The sequence below is a fragment of the Mesoplodon mirus genome (assembly GCF_964341445.2).
Source record: "Mesoplodon mirus genome assembly, chromosome: 8".
Lineage (NCBI taxonomy): Eukaryota > Metazoa > Chordata > Mammalia > Artiodactyla > Ziphiidae > Mesoplodon > Mesoplodon mirus.
This window is the reverse complement of record NC_138984.1, coordinates 51,983,177-52,000,207: the sequence shown is the minus strand read 5'-3', so window position 1 is coordinate 52,000,207 and position 17,031 is coordinate 51,983,177. Positions and strand designations below refer to the sequence as shown.

At 46.5% G+C, this 17,031-nt stretch overlaps 1 protein-coding gene across 5 annotated transcripts in view; it reads right to left on the bottom strand.

Annotated features, from left to right (window-relative positions):
- The window catches only part of MGAT5 (alpha-1,6-mannosylglycoprotein 6-beta-N-acetylglucosaminyltransferase), a 374,340-nt gene that overhangs the window by 218,118 nt on the left and 139,191 nt on the right, over positions 1-17,031 (bottom strand). For 3 of the 5 annotated variants that reach the window (XM_082631527.1, XM_082631526.1, XM_082631529.1), the window contains 2 exons: positions 16,448-16,830; positions 1,047-1,211 (listed from right to left, as the gene is read on the bottom strand). In XM_082631527.1, the coding sequence (XP_082487653.1) occupies positions 1,047-1,211; positions 16,448-16,688 (406 nt within the window). In that variant the 5' untranslated portion in view covers positions 16,689-16,830. The remainder of the gene's footprint in view (positions 1-1,046; positions 1,212-16,447; positions 16,831-17,031) is intronic. The other 2 variants (XM_082631528.1, XM_082631530.1) reach the window with 1 other exon arrangement.

Sequence of the window (17,031 nt, the reverse complement as noted above, 5' to 3'; positions counted from 1 at the left end):
CGGACAGTCAGAGGCAGCGAGATCCCTTATCGGGAAGAGAACGACAGCAGACATGTCGACACGGGCCCTACAGGACAGAGGCGGTGGGAGGCAGCAGTGTTAGAGGCAGAGCAGTCCTCACCAACCCCCGATATAGGGTCCTGCGGAGCTGCCATGAAATCAGACAGGACCTTCTCAACAGCATCTCCGACTGGGAACGGGGGTGGAGGAGTGGAGGCTGGAGAGGCATGGGTTCCATTTATTAATCAGTAGCTCGACACAGTGGGAGGTTTTCTTGTCTAATTACAGAAGCTGTTGGAAACTGCAAGGGAAGACAGGATTTATGGCCTAGATGACACTGCCTCTGTGTTGTAATTAAAAGTTATTTTTAATACCTGTTTGGTGGGATACTTTGGATTATTAAAAATATATTTTGCAATTTAAAACTTGCTAAAGGGTAAAGAACACAGCAGAAACGTAATACAACAAGCTTGCCTAATGTGAAACAATTAAACGTTTTGACACTGGGAGGTGGGAAAGGAAAAGAATCTCTCTCCTACTTAAGGCTGTGAATTTCTGATAAGAGGGAAAGAAAAGCCAAAAAGGGTACTCAAGGGCTTCCCTGGTGGCGCAGTGGTTGAGAGTCCACCTGCCGATGCAGGGGACACGGGTTCGTGCCCCAGTCCGGGAAGATCCCACATGCCGCGGAGCGGCTAGGCCCGTGAGCCACAGCCGCTGAGCCTGCGTGTCCGGAGCCTGTGCTCCACAACGGGAGAGGCCACAACAGTGAGAGGCCCGTGTACCACAAAAAAAAAAAAAAAAAAGTAATTCCAGGAGCTCATTATGGGAAATATGCCATGGAGACCACCAGATATTACACATCATGAAGAGACTATAAAAGCATTTGAACGTGTTATTCAAAAATAAATTTAAAATGAGCTTTACAGGAGCCATACCAAGTTTATGGGATTTATCTTATGCCAATAAGAATACTGTGCTCTTGTATTCTCTTCTGAGTTCGAAGCAGGCTTTGACTTTATGTCAGGGCATAGAATCGCGGTCCTTACCTGCCACATTAATTTTCTCAAGTGCTACCAAGCTGGGAACAGCTGTGGTGGAGTTGGTCAAGTTTGTCCCTGTGCCGTTGATTACGAGGTTGTCCACCTTTGACTCTAACTTGCCAATGCGCTGCAAAATGTTATCCAACAACACAGCAAGAGTCTTCTTCAAATCTGTAAAAGAAAACGTACATAGTTTGAAAATCCTTGGGTCCCCGCACGTTTGCCTGGTGCGCACACGCTCACCCTCCCTTTGTTTATCTCTCTGACACGAAGAACAAAAGGTGGCAAGTCAAAAAGTACCACTTGAAGACCTGTCCTAACAAACCACCTCTTAAAGATGACAGAGGCCACATTCAAGTGGCCCAAAGAGTACAAAACAAATCAGTTCGCTCTGTTAAGACAACTTTTCGCGGTAACATTAAAATTATTCCTGGCTACTAGGTTGAGAGAGAAAACTCCCTGTTTCTCAGCATCCGACCAAAACACTCTGTTAAGTTCTTCCTCGTTCTAGCATGGTGGTTACTGACACATAGAATGACAAGCCCAAAGGGTAGCAAGGCCCTGAAGTAACTTCCGGATCAAGTTCATTGTTAGTTTTTTTTAGTGCTGTAGACTCTCGCATGTCCAAATTTTTTGCAAAGCCTTTACTGCTGTTGGTTACATATGGTAATACTTAATAAAAGCTACAGTTCCAGATTCCAGACATGCTGGATAACCCAGAGTTAACTATAATGCAATTTAGGAAGACACTTGAAATAAAGACCAGATTCATTCATTCATTCGAGACATATTTATTAAACAACTACTATGTGCCAGGCATTGTTCTAGACGCTGGAACTATTCTTTTCTGGTGCTTACATTTAAGAGTTGATTCTCTTTCTTACGTATCTGGCTGTGGGTTATAGAGAAGTGTTCTTCTCTCTGGATAAATTACAGACATTATCTTCATGCCTATGTAAGTTATTTACTAAGTTTGTATACAAGGTATTCTACACACAGAGAGAGAAATGAAGTTAGCCCCCTCTCCTCTGGAAACTCATAATCAAAGAAAGATAGTCTGACTTGTACATGTGAGAAAAGCAAGAGGACCACAGGATAGCCATCTAGGTGAACAGAATTCAGACTCGCTTATGAATTGGGAGTGGGCCAGGGGAGTAGGACATCGGTGGAGGGAAGAGGATGCAGAAAAGTCCTGAACTGAGACAAATGGGAAGTTGTCACCTTCCATTCTGCTGGGAACAGAGCACACTCGTGCCGAACAGGTGCTCTGATCTGGCCAGGAAAGAAACACACACTGGATCAATCCACCAACCCCAGAGCACAGCCCATGACCCTCCACCAACAGGCATGCAGGCCTCCTATTTTGCCAGGTCAAGAGAGACACTCATCTGAACAGAAACAAAGGTGTGTGTGTAATTGACATGGAATTTTGCATTCTTGGTGGTTTACAGACAGCTTCACTGAAGCTGACTAAAAACTACGAACAGAAATAGAACCCGCATCTTCATCCTGAAAGTCTGGTTCTATGTGCTCATTAGCATAATCTCAATTGTTCAATCACACCCAACACCAAACATCAGACTTCTTCACCACGTTAAAATCTGTAGCAGATTGTTCATTCACTCACTCTAACAAACATCCGACCAGGTCTATTTTTTGCTCTTCAGTGTGTACCTTACCCACAGGTAGTAAGACAAGCTGGCCATGACATTAGAGCAATTGGCTAAAAATATGATTATAACAAAGAAGGTCAGAAGGGAACTAAGAGTTCCTGAATGCCTATCACGTGCCATGCACATTTATAAGGAATTCCATTTATCTTCACATTCTCCATGAAGCAGGTATGATTTCATTTTACAGAAGAGAAAACTGAGGTTCACAGACAGAAAGTAATACGCTCATGGTTAAAGGGATACAAAATAGCAATGCAGACTCGACTCAGGTCTGCCTAATTCCCTGACATCTCAGTGTGACCAGCCAGAAGTCAAGAGCCGGGCTGAAAAAAGAAACCAAGCATGAAATTCAGTGACTTTCATCCACAGCATAACGATTAAGGGGTTATTAGACTCTTAATCACTTCCTAGGTTTGAGTCCTCACTCTCCATTTCTGCATCCTTATTTGTAAGAGTTGAAAGCATAAGCCTACCTCTTTGGGGTTGTAATGAAGACTTAATGAGTTAATATTTATAAAATGTTTTGAACACTGCCTGGCACACAATAAGCACTACATAACTGTCTGTTACATAGATAAATAAAAAATAAAACCTTTGGAAAATGCTCTCATCCTTCCTAGAGAAATCTCTCCCTGAGTGATGCAAAGCTTTACCGTTTTATCCAAAGGGTCATGAGATCATTCTCCTCCGGGGGCTGCAGTCCCACAGTCAGCATGACTCACAGCCGGTCCCTGACACATCATTGGCTGGCACGGACGGCAGGAGTCAGCCACCAGCTCTGCTCTTATACTGAATCTAAAGCACTGTCCCCTTCTCCAGAGCTCTGAAGACTGCCAGAGGACAGTCACACAGATGGGGTCAGTGGTGCCACTCGGGGGCTGTATTCACTGTAAAGAAACCACTCCTCAGATAAATGACATCAATCTCCCCCATCTCCAGCCTCTTTGCCCAGAGCCTGAATTATCAGCCAAGGAGTCCACGTGTAAAAACAGCATTTAACTCTTACCAGCAATTGTCATTAGCCAGACGCAGAGGCCCTGACCCTCCAGTTTGGGTTAACTCAGGGTTTCTCAACTTTGACACAATTGACACTTGGGACCAGATAATTCTTTGCCGGGGGGGGGGGGGGGGGCAGGGGATGGGAGAGGCTGTCCTATGCATTTAGTGTTTGACAGCATCCCTGGACTCCAGCCACTAAATGACAGTAGCAATCCCCCCATGTGACAATCAGAAATGCCTCCAGACTGCACCCCATTTGAGAATCACTGAATTAAGCACACTCCCCCAACCCTTGTCTTCCCCGCTGCCCTTCTGTGCAGATGTCCAGAGAGAATCCGGACAGAAGGGTTATGGGAGAGGGAACGAAGTGTGAGAACACCGTCACTAAACTGGCATTCTGTGTGACTTCCACGGTGGCACTGCTACAAATACGATGGGAACTACAATGAGGGAAGGTGGGAGCAGACAGCAGCCTAGCCCATGCCACAGGTCTCTTAAGGGCTGGTAACCTTTTGCCTTTTTGTTAAAAGGTAACAGGACTACTGGACAGAGTCCCCCAACCCACAATTTTTGGTGATAGTCACTGATGGCACACAGCTTAGGTAGAATACAAAGTTGTCACATCAGCGTTAAGAAGACATTCTTCCTTGATTCCTAAAATACAGTCCATCGGGCTTCCGTGGTGACGCAGTGGTTGAGAGTCCGCCTGCCGATGCAGGGGACACGGGTTCGTGCCCCGGTCTGGGAAGATCCCACATGCCGCGGAGCGGCTGGGCCCGTGAGCCATGGCCGCTGAGCCTGCGCGTCCGGAGCCTGTGCTCCGCAACGGGAGAGGCCACGACAGAGAGAGGCCCGCGTACCGCAAAAAAAAAAAAAAAAAAAAAAAAAAATACAGTTCATCAATAAATGTGACCCCCTATCTCTTGTTGACCCCCCTACACAGATGGACCTTTTGTGACTGTGACATGGTACAGATAGAGGAATTCATGATGATAAGGTGCTGATGGTCACCATCACCACTACTGCCCCAATGCTGCTGCTGCTGCTGCTCTCACTAAGGTCGCTGCTATTATTACTGCATTGTTGCCACCGCTACTGGCGCTGCCGCTGCTCCCCCAGCAGCACCACCGGGATCGCTATTTACTGAGCCCTCCGTGTCAGCTACTGTCCTAAGCACTTTACATGGATTAACTCACTTGATCCTGCCAAGACAATACGAGAAACGTGTTGTCGTGCCCATCTCCATTTTACAAATGAGTAAACCACAGTACACAGAGGTTAACTAGTTTGTCCCGTGTGTCTGCAGATCCAGGGTCCAAACCCAGATAACTGGGTTCCAGACCCAACAGCTCTTACCCACTATGCTACAACGCCTCTCGAGGACCACTATGGACCTGCCGGCCAGCAAGCATCTCTGACCTGCTACTTCTGAACACACTTAGCAGGGATTAACTCCTGAGCTTCTGCCATGTGTTTCTGTTAAACCGTATCCCAGCCACCCTCAAGACTCGTGATACCACTGTGCTGTGAGCAGCTCCAACACTACAACGTAATGAAGAACTTATCTTTCTACATCGTCTCCCTTAAAATGAAAATGGAATATAAGACTATCAAAACCTTAGCCTCTCTAGACACTTTACCTGGGTAGGCATGGTTTCTCTCCCAATGTGGGGGAAAAAAAAAGTTCATTTTCAACTCAAGCAGCTATTTAGGTCACAATCTCAAGGCAGTCCAACACAAGATAAAAGATACTGTGTCAATAAAACACACAAGGGCAAAGATGATCCCCAGCCCATCTTTGTATCCTTACCAACTGGCACAGTGCCTGACACAGTAATCAGTAAGTGTGTGTTACCTAAATGAATAAGTGAATGAATGAATGAACCAACAACTAAATGAACTACATTTAGTCTTCCCACAAAGAAGGCTAAATAAACTATATCTTTCTAGGTGATGAAATTGTTTCTCATCTTTGTGTTTCACAGCTAAACCTGCAAAAATTGTTAAGAGTTTTACTGCAATTTTAAACTAATTCCAGAGTACTTTTGTATATTTTCACCTTAATGTTAATCCATATATTTGATAAGACTGAACATCCAAGAATAATTTCTATACAGTTTAATAAAGAAACGAAGGTGAAAACATTCCTCCAACTTCTAGTGTAATATTTTCATATTTATCATTGTGTTTTATAGTTATTACAGCCATAAACTGTATCCTCAGCAGGATTACAATTCCCAATTACTCACGAGCTTTTAAAATTTTGTTTGTGCTTCAAAGCCTCAGTAATAAAAATTTAATCCCAACATTACTACTGCAATTCTGCATTCCGAAAACTTACTGTACGTGATAAAGATGAGATCAAAGTAGGTGAAAACATTTTAAATGTCCCGCTGGGGAAAGGAAGCTTTTCGTTTCTATCATGCCAGGAGTTCTCTGATAAAGGGTGAGATCAACAAAATCTCAGAACAGGTGCCCTGGCAGCTTCTGTAAATTTTCATTTCCTGAAAGCCATGACATTAAGGATAAGAGGGGATGGAAGATGCTGCCACATCCTTGAGCAGGACAGTCAAGGAGATCTCACTGCCAGCTACACCCTCCCCTGCAGCTGGAGTCCAAGGAGATGGAATATCAGTAGAAAGGGGATCCTGTTGGTGGGAAAAGATCTGTCAGTTTATAAGTCTTATCAGCTAAAACTATGAGACTGGGTGGTAAACCCTGATTGCCCAGATCAGCAAGTCAACTGAGAAAGGGCAGTGCTTGAGGCCAGTGCCTCAAGGCTGGTCCCACCCCATTCCCCTGGGACACGCTTCCCAAAGCAGTGGTTCTCCAGCCTGCTGTCCATCAGGCTTGGCTGTGGAGTCAAAGGTACCAGGTCCCATCCTCAAGCTGCTCAATCGGAACTTGCACAACCTGCATGTCAAGGATTCTGGGCACACACAATCGAGAACTACATTTAAGATGCAGCCGCCACGATTCACTGGTACAGAACCAACTGGGCAATAAGCAAGGACTTACAGCGGAACTGCCAGAGATCATTTACATCTATGCTTGTTCCTAATGCAAATCCTTCTCTACCATGGCCATGTTTCCCCGCCCCTCAGTCCACAGCAGAGCTCAAACAGCAGGACCACAGAGCAGATCCACCTGCTGCTCCACAGAGCCAGCAAAAGACAGGGCGCTAATGAGAAAGGGAGGTGCTAATGAAAAAAGAATTAACCCCAACCTCTCATTCCCACTGACTGCCAGGAATGTCAAGTTTCATCAGTTACATGTTTGAAAATTAATTTTAAAGTGACCTTTCCACAGAAAGATAATACGGTTAGAGTAATGACCAAAATACAGTCCATTCATTATGTACAAGGACATTCGAGACAGTGTTAGTTATAAAAGAGAACAGTGCTATTTATTATAGATAAGCAGTGGACACTACCCAAATACCCAACAAAAAGGTTACATTATATGGTGTCCATCTATTCCTAAAATGGAATAAATCGGTAGATTGGAGGCCAGGGAGGGCAGAGAGCAGGTCTGTTCTGTCACCTCTGTTTACTGCCACAAGCTATTGACCTCAGGAGCTCAATACATGTTTATTGAATGGTTGGATGAAAAAGGAAAAGTGTATCGCCATTAAAAAAAATATAATGGACGGGGAAATAAAATAAAGATGAGCTCAAAAAGCTCTGTGTAAAATATTCCAGTTTTTAAAAATGAGCATACACACATATATATCTGCATTTAAATAAAGCATGGAGAGAAATCAAATTTATCTGGTTTGGGGGTAAAGAGTATTTTATCTCTTATTCTTTATTTGTAAGAATGCAAAGCTGGGCGTGGGATCATCTCTGCCCTTGTGCGCTTTATGGACAGTATCTTCTATCGTGTGTTGAACAGCTTTGAAACAGTGACTCAGACAGCTGCTGGAATTGAAAATGAATTTTTTTTTCCTTTCACATGGGGACAAAAAAGCAGCCAGCCCAGGAAAAGTGCCTGGAGGGTCCCAGGTTTTCGACAGCCTCATATTCCAGAAGCTCTGAATTTTCTATAAACGTTCACATCATTTTGACAATCACAAAGGCACGAAATGCTACCTGAAAATGCGATCAGTACTGTGTGTTCTACCCTCGGAACTCAAGGGTACTGGCCACAGGTACCCTGATGTCCCCTCCCCCCTCCCAAAAAGCATCTCAGTCACTGACCCTCACTCCCTCATCTCAGCTGGGTTCTTCGAGCCCCCTGGTGGACAACTCACCAGGCCCTAAACTCACAAATATGCCCTTCCCCCTGCAGCTGTCACAGGCCGTCCAGGTGACAAAGGGAACAATCATCACCCAGTGAAAAGAGCAGCTCAGAGGCTCGGTATCACTGACTGCCGTGCTCTCCTGGGTTAGCTGTACGGAACTAAGCTTTGACTTGAACTTGTACCTAGTAGTAAATGCTATTCCTGTGCTGGGGGAAGGGTCACTAGTATTTCAAGGAACTTCTAGGCAGCAGAATCCGAGAAAGAATCCTATCTAGGCCTGTAGAGGATAGTTAACTGCTTTACGGAATTTGTAAACATCCAGAATGGAGTTCTTGGGCTCTTCTCTCCATTTTCCTAACACTTCGCCAGCTGCATGGAATAGGACTCAAGCCAACTTAGCCCTCTGTGTAGAAAAGGACTCAGGCTCTGAAAGGTCAAGTCCACTGTCACCCGTAGTCCCCACTAACTCCAGGGCATCTTCCCTGTCGGGAAAGGGCAGCCGTAGCACAGCCCTCCCTGTTCACTACCCACACCAGAAACCGTGCCCCAATGGTGCCCACGTCAGAGACGAAGTGAGCTCGGCCACGCCCCACTTATCCCACACCACGAAGGAAAAGCTTTATCTTTTGAACAGGAGGACAATGACAATCACATGTCCCGTTTCTATGATGCCATAAGTCACTCTGGAGCTAACACACCTTTGGAAAGGGATCCAGGGAAGAGCCAAACAGCACCTCCCCGGAGTTCAGAGCAGCAGGTCTCAACCCTGGCTGGGGTGGAGCCCAGCAACGGTGCTGTCACAGCAGCCCAGGGGATTCTGGTGGACAAGCCTTGGGCATCTTGTTTAATTAGCAGTGGGTGGCAAGCCTGCCTTCCTCCAGTCCACAGCTTATTTCTTCTCCTGTCTGGTCGGGCCCCATCCCCTGTAAACCCTAAAAACAGCTATATAAACAGGTTCCTGAAGCCCTGCGTTCAAATGAATAAACAACGTCAGCTCTACGTGGACAATTCTGGTTGGGTGGTAACTACTGCGGGTCTGTGTAGGCCATGGTTAGCAATAACTCATAATAACGAATGCATGTTACTAATCTAAGTGCTTTGATAAGCTCGGTCACATGCAATCCTATGAGGTCAACAAGCCTATGAGGTCAGTGATATTATATCCTCTATTGGACAAAAGAGGAGGCAGTCTTTTAAAACATCAGTGACTTGCCCAAGGTCACACATCTAGTAAGGAGACCTTCCACAAGCCACAACTAAACACGCTCCAGCTGCTTTCCAGAAGAAACAACGGTTGCCACTTCAGGATCGTGTATAATAGCTACTTGGAGCCACCTGGACACCAAGTCCATAGGGAATCTCTTCTTGTTTCCTGTCTCACTAAAAACATTACTGTGTTACTGTGATTTTCTTTCTGTTTTTTTTTTTTTTTGGCTGCACCCCTTGGCTTACAGGATCTTAGTTCCCCGACCAGGGATCAAACCTGAGCCCCTTGCAGTGGACGCGCAGAGCCCTAACCACTGGACCGCCAGGGAGTTCCCACTGTGATTTTCAAATTAGCCTCAGCTGTAACTGCACTAGACAGAGTCAGGGTGGAGGGGACACTGCTGCTATTCACTCATGGTTCCTACTATGTGCCAGCCACGTGCTAAGGCCCTGGGGCACAGCAGGGAACAAGAGAGACGGGACTCCCTGCTCTCTGGGGGCTTACATTCTAATGGGGGAGAGAGATGATAAAGACAGTGACTGTATCATGATAGGTAGTTTGTCATGAAGAATGAGAATGAAGTAGGGGTGTGGCCCTACTTCTGATAGGGACCCAAAGGAGAGGGGGGAGGGATCTCTCTGGAGGAAGGGCATGCAGTTGGAGGGAACAGCAAATGCAGAGCTCAGAGGCAGGAAGATGCCCAGCCATCATCCAAAAGCTGGTCCCAGAAGACAGCTGCACTGCCAGGCAGCATGAGAAGGGTGGACAGCTCTTCAGGGTGGCCGTGAGCTCTGCCCAAGCAGTTCTGGCAGAAAGATCACCAGGACACCGCTGGGAGGGGGAGGTGCTGCAGGGAAGATGAGGAACCTACTTCAGGGCAGGACTCTGAGGCAAATCCCTTTACACCTGTATCCCCTCCTCCCGCCAGGACCGGAAGCGGTGGTGTGGTGTGCAAGGAAAGGGCTTGAGGACAAAGGGAGCATTAGCAAGAGCCTCCAGTTCCTCCCAGAGACCCAGATTCCGACTGCACTCCTGTCTCAAACACACCCGAGGTCCTCCTCAGACATCCAAACTGGGCTGGGCATGCCCGTGAACTTGGTCTGGCTCTGATGGGGATGCTGGGCGGGGGTCTTCTACCACAGGATCACTGGAAAAGCCCCAAGCCCCAAAGAGGCCCGTTTTTAGGTCCAAGCTTTTGAAAGCAGAGAGTCCTTTCCGGAATCACACCAGCCACGTCACTGTAGGGTAACCAAGTAACCTCCTGAGACACACCAAAGAAAGGGCCCAGCTCTTTTTTCCCCCATTTCGCTCCAAGAACAGTGTATTTCCCTCAAGGGCAGAGAATTTCTGCTTAGGCAATGGTGGTTTTCCACATCACGCAGCCCTCCAAAAAACAGTCCCTTGATCAGATTTGGAGGAACAGAGGCAAAAAGAAAAAATTTAAGCAACAATAAACCTTCACAGGCTTATCCAATGTAAGTGCCTTCTTCTTTTTCATAGGAGAGGTGGAATGAAACACACAGACAAGCTCTTGTCCGACTCTCAGATCGTTACCTAGGTCTGCAACGCAGGATGGGGGCTACATTTTTGGAGCAGCCTCAGGCAGCCATGCCAGCATCCCAGTGAGGGCCCCCTCACTGGCTTTTGTACCAACCCTAAGCGGTGTTTATGTCTTGGCAATGGACATCGCCAGGCTGACAAGGGCCACAGAAGCCCAAGAGCTGCTACCGCTCCACTGCCCCCTCACCAGCAACCAAAAACTCCCCCCTGGTTCTCCACCCCTATGTCCTTAAGGAAACAGAAAGAACTTCCTTCCTCTTGACCTCCCTGAGGAGGTGACAGTGGACAACAGGTCAGGGTCACGGCCGGCGCCAGGCAGGGGCAAGCCAGGCCAGGCTCCCTTGCAAGAGCATTCGTCTTCCTCATCCCCTCTCCCGCTTCCATCACACTGAGACCACAGCCTTCAGGGCCTCGGTACCCATGCCTTCTTCCCGATCCTCCCACATCAGCACCGGCCACGCTGCCCTGTGCTCACCTTGTTCTATTCGCAGCAGCCTCTGCTCTGCTCTTGGAGTGCGCGTGAGGCCTTAGGACCTGGCACACACCCTGCTTCACCTCAACCTCCCACCTCCCACCCCACCTGGCAGCTCCTGAGCATCATTTGGGCTAAAACACACCTCCCGGGCTTCCCTGCTGGCGCAGTGGTGAAGAATCCACCTGCCAATGCAGGGGACACGGGTTCGAGCCCTGGTCCAGGAAGATCCCACGTGCCGTGGAGCAGCTAAACCCGTGTGCCACAACTACTGAGCCTGCGCTCCAAAGCCCACAAGCCACAACTACTGAGCCTGTGCTCCAGAGCGTGCGAGCCACAACTACTGAGCCCACACGCCTAGAGCCCGTGCTCCGCAACAAGAGAAGCCACCTCAATGAGAAGCCCGCGCACCGCAACGAAGAGTAGCCCCCACTCGCCACAACAAGAGAAAAGCCCGTGCGCAGCAACAAAGACCCGACGCAGCCAAAAATAAATAAAATAAAATAAATAAAAAATAAAAGACACCTCCTGGGAGAGGCCTTCTTTGACCTTCTCCTCCAAAGTAGCTCCTCAAGTACTTTTTAAAAAATCCCATCTCCCTGTGTCATTTTCCTTCCTGGAATTTACTGCTATCTGTCATTCTCGTTTATTATTTCTCCCCCCAAATGAGTGCAGCCTCCGTGAGAGCAGGGACCCTGTCAGTCTCTTCCCAGCTGTGCACGCAAAGCATCTACAGCACTGACAGACACCAGCCCCCGGCACAGACGCTGCCCAAAGTGCCAGGCTGGAAGGATAAGAGCCAATCCCGGGGACAGTCTAGGCCCAAGGAGTTCAGGGAACCAGGAGACAGGAGGTAAAGCAGAGCAGGTGTACAGGCCTGGAGGCCAAGGTGGGTGCTGGCAGAGAAGCTGAGGGCTCATAGCTGCTTCAGCCTGAGCTGGTGACCAGTCCAGGGTGGAGCGTCCCAGCGCCCAGAGAATCAAGTAGGTGAGAAAAGTCAAGGTTAATAAGGTGTGGATGTACCCCCGGGTGGGGGAAGGGTGTCTCTCATCACCCTAGATTTCTATTCCTGCTACTTTGAGAACACAAGTGGACCAGGCCTGGCCTGTTAGATAAGAGGTGATCACTGGGCATCAGAATTTGGGTCAGGCCATTGGAGACAGAGATCAATTCACCTCAGAAACAAGCACAGCACTGACTGGGCGAGTGACACCATTCAGGACGCAACTCCCGAGAAATCACAGACAGGCATGGCGCTGCCACGCGGGCCTGGGAGATGCAGCGGAGGCTAAGCTACAGACGGCTCTGGCCCCACATGCTCCTCTCCGCAGTGATAGAGAAGCACCCAGAAACGCCCTCCACGCCCCAGGAATGAATGCTGCGACTGTTTCACACAGGCTGCCCGGGATATCTTCCAGGCACTCCTTCTGAATGACCATATCCCCAAAGAAAGTCAGAAGTTTCTCTTCAAATCACCAGAACGAGGAATGGGGGTGGGGGGGCGGGGGGGGGGACACCATTTGAAAGTTCTACTGCTGTTTAAGGGCCAGTCAAACGAACAACCAACAGCAACTGCATGTCAGAGACTGACAAACATTTTTGGCAAAGGACCAGACAGTAAGTAAACATCTTAGGCTTTGCACTCTGCAGCAACTACTCAGCTCTGGGATTGTAGCACAAAAGCAGCCACGGACAACACATAAACAATGGGGTGCTGGGTTCCAAACCCATATGAATACAGGAGGATCCGGCCCAAGGCCATGGGAGTCCTGGGAAATCACTGAGTCAAGGAGGGACACGATCGCACGAGTGTTCTAGAATGAACTATGGAGACTACTGAAAGATCGAGTCAGCACACTTTAGCTGTTATGCGAAATAAACACTGGTACTGTCACGTTGCTCTGTTATTACAGTTGTTATAAACAAATGGCAGTGTTTGTGTTTCAATGAAACTTTCTTTACACAGACAGGCAGAGCTCCAAATATGACCCACAGGTCATGGTTTGCTAAACATTTCTGCTCTAGCATCTCAAGTCAGGAAGTTTAATCTAAAATCAGCTACTACGATTCTTCAAACACCTGCACAGCTACTTAATAAGACAAATTTGTAGCATATTAAGAGCCTCTGATTATACCAATATGGGATGGGAGAAGGAAGAGGTTTTGGGGGGGTTTTTTTTGGTCTATTAACTGGATTCATTCACACCAGACACAGGTCCCAGCCACAGAGGGTTAGCTCTTCACTGTTCCAGAGCAGACATCGAGGCAGTGCTCTGTACATGGGCTGCATCTGTGGCAGAAAAAGAGACTGCAGACCAATGGCTCACGCATCCTCATCCCCACTCCACCAGCCCAGCTAAACCACTGTACATCCGGCAGTCTCCATACCTCCCATCTGACACATAACATCACCCACCAGAGCTGCCTGGCAATTGACATGCCCACAACTGCTAGTGATGGATTCCAGGGGAAGCACACATCATCAGAATGGCTCTCCAGCTTTCCAGGACTGGCTCTGGACTATACCATCTGGCTCAATCCCAGTTGCTGATACCAAGAGCTGAGAACCAGGGAGAACTAGCCTGGCAAATTTTAAACAATAAAATCCAGTTATCTGCTTAAGGACTTCCATAAGAAGATGCTGTTAGATGGGGTTTGCGATTTCCTGTCTTCGTGCAGTGGTTCTCCAAGGTGGGGAGGAGGGAAATTTTGCCCCCCAAGCCTGGAGACATTTTTGATGCTACTGGCATCTAGTGGGTAGAGACACCAGAGATGCTGCTAAACATCCTACAAGGTACAAGCAGTCCCCCACACATAGAATTATCCGGCTCCAAACATCAATAGTGCTGAGGTGAGAACCTATGTCTGGGTAAGATTTCATCACATGATGATCCCCAAACCTCAAGCACTAATGCACAGTCCAATTGAATTCCCGAAACTCAGCTCCAAAGACCACTTTGATTGGCATGTCGAGTTGATTAGATGAAAGAGAAAAATACGTTCGACTTGCCGATGGGGCCGTTTGGTTTTTTCTTTGTTGCTTTTGAGGAGAAGAATTATTTTGCTAAGGTTCGTCTGTAAACGGAGGAAGTTGAAATAAATTTCTGTAGTTTCTTTGAGCTCCAAAGTCCTTTGATTACAAGCATATACAGTGGTTCATATTCTAACAGACTACTCTGGGGTTTTTGATATCATTCTAAAAAACATACTGTCTCGGTCAGGCTGAAAAGCTAACACCAGATCATTGCTCTTTAGAGTGTGGAGGAAACCCACCCTATGAGATGCTTAGCAGTACACAAGAAATAAAACTGGTCGAAACAACTAGAAAAAATAAAGTCTATAAATTTACCATTCATGTGGCTTCTTACTTCCCATGGTAAAGGTTTGAGAGAGACCGAGATAAACAGAAGGAGGAAGTTACTACAAGACTAGACCTCTTTCCCTCCAAATGTGTAATGTGGAATGCACTGAACCAGAAACTGAAAAACAGCATCGGTTTTACTTGTGACATTTACTTGTAACCCACTGGTAACACCAACGATGACAATTTGCTTTGTCTTTTTCTGGCGGTTTACCTTTAATATTTGGGAATTATTACAGAAGATCAAAGTCAATGAGTAATTTAAAACGCACCCTCTGAAAAACTACCTAGCTGTTTTTCAAGGTCAGCTCTCAAAGAAGTCTCATTTTTTGATCCATTAGATCGAAAAAGGTGACATTTTATTTAGACATATTAAAAACCAGTGCCTACAAATCTTGAAGGAATAGATTAAAAGCAGACTGTGTGATCATTCAAATAGTAGGCACTGAAAAAGAATGTCCACATTGTATGTTAAAAGCAACCATTTCCTCCTTACCAAAAAAAATATATATGTATATAATTTTTATATCTAAATATTTATAAAATTAAATTAACTAATTATATATATATATATAATTTAAAAATAACTAAGTTTCCTGGATCCTTTTGAAAAGAAAAAATGTATATGTAACACTGAGCATGATTTCCTATGTTTAAATTCAAGCTTCAACCTGTGGCTACACATTTTCAGGAATCATCATTTGACCTCCACACACTTCAAAGACCTTGAATGGGTCACAAAGTTGAACATCGAACTTTCCCACCTTGCCCAACTCCACTCTTCTATCTGATTTATAGTATACCTCAGATCTCAAACCGTGAGGCCACTGAAGTCTCCCTTCAATGACCAGAACTGTCACTGCATAGTAACCAAGGTCATCTTCTGTGGATCAAGTCCACTCCAATACAAGATGACCACAGGAGGGCTGGGACTTGGATTCTCCAAAATACAGTCTGATCCAAATTTCATTTGCAATTTTCGTTTTGTATTTGTGTATGTTTTTGTAAATATTTTATTTACACAAACATATGTATACATATGTTTGTATACATATATATTATGTGTGTATACACATATATATCAGAAAGATATACACTGAAATGTTAACTGTGATTACTTTCTACAGTAGATTTATGTGATTTTCCTTTTTCTTCTTGATTTTTTTTTGCTTGTCTACAGCTTCCAACTTTTCTATATTAAGCCTAACTTTTGCTGAAAGAAAAATAAGTAATACTCCATATGTGTATTTTTTTTTCACTCAAGCTCATTTCAAAACGGATTTCAAGCACCTGACAAAAAAAGCAACGAGTACAGAAAGATTTCTTGCAAGGCGAGGGCAACCAGAGACAAGAGCAATGCACAACAGCGGTAAACCCTGAGGAAGCCAAAAGTTAAAACTATCAGTCAGCACGTAAGCCCTGATGTCCCTGCATACTGGCCAGAGGGAGGCACACGTTCGGCTCTGAGTTTCTTGGCGTCCATAGAACATTCTTCCCCACCCTCCTTACCTCACGCCCACCAGTCCTAATTAAGGTTTGTTTAGGGAACGATAATGAGAAGATTTTTCTACATTCCCTGATCATCCCCCCAGATGAGATCATGCACTCCAGCAATGTGTCCAGGGAGGAGGAGGCAGCTGCAAATACAGCCAACACAGCGCTAACTGGGAAGCCCCACTGCTCCCAGCGCGAAGTGCCAGCGTGCACGAGAGGTCAGAATCTCCCAAAGGGCGTAGCTTTAACTTTCTAAAAGTGTCCCTCTATGGGCAGTTTATTGCCATGAAGGTAGTGGCGAGGGATATACTCAATCCATGACCAAGTCTGAGAGCCTCTGGGGTCCCCTGGAGGCAAAGCCACGCTCGACGGAGGAGTCCCGGCAGTGCGGTGCTTACCGTAAGCTGTCATGACCCCCGCGTAGGGCCCATCCACCACATTTCTGTTTTCTTCTGCCAGGGCCTTGATGTACCTCTTGCTGAGGTCCAGGATCTGTTCCCGAAGCATGGAGCTGCTCTCGGGCTGAGTTCTCTGCTGGATGGTAAAATGCAAGAGCATCATACCCCAAATAAAGCCAAAAGTCACGAGGAAAAAGCCCAGCTTCTGAGAGGACAGCTTCCACGGAGTAAAGAGACCCATTGCTCTCTGGCAACTTCACCTGCCCTGGGCTCTTACAGTGTAGAAAAGAGACACAAGTTCATGGTGTAGGCTGGGCTTGTGGGTTTCTTCGTCTCACTCGGGCTCCTGCGTCAGCCGATTTCCTTTCCTCGTTTCCATCCTGCTGTGAAGAAGGGGGAAAGTTAGCAGAGTCCTTGTGGCAAAACACAGTGAAATAAACCAGAGCCTTGTTTTCACCCAAATAGCTCTAAAACGTGAACTTCCTTTTTTCTTAATCTGCCAGTTCCCTATCTTATGTTATGATCCAGGATCTGTAAACGGAGAGGGGAAATCTGGCTGGGTGATGAAAAGCTGTACAAATACG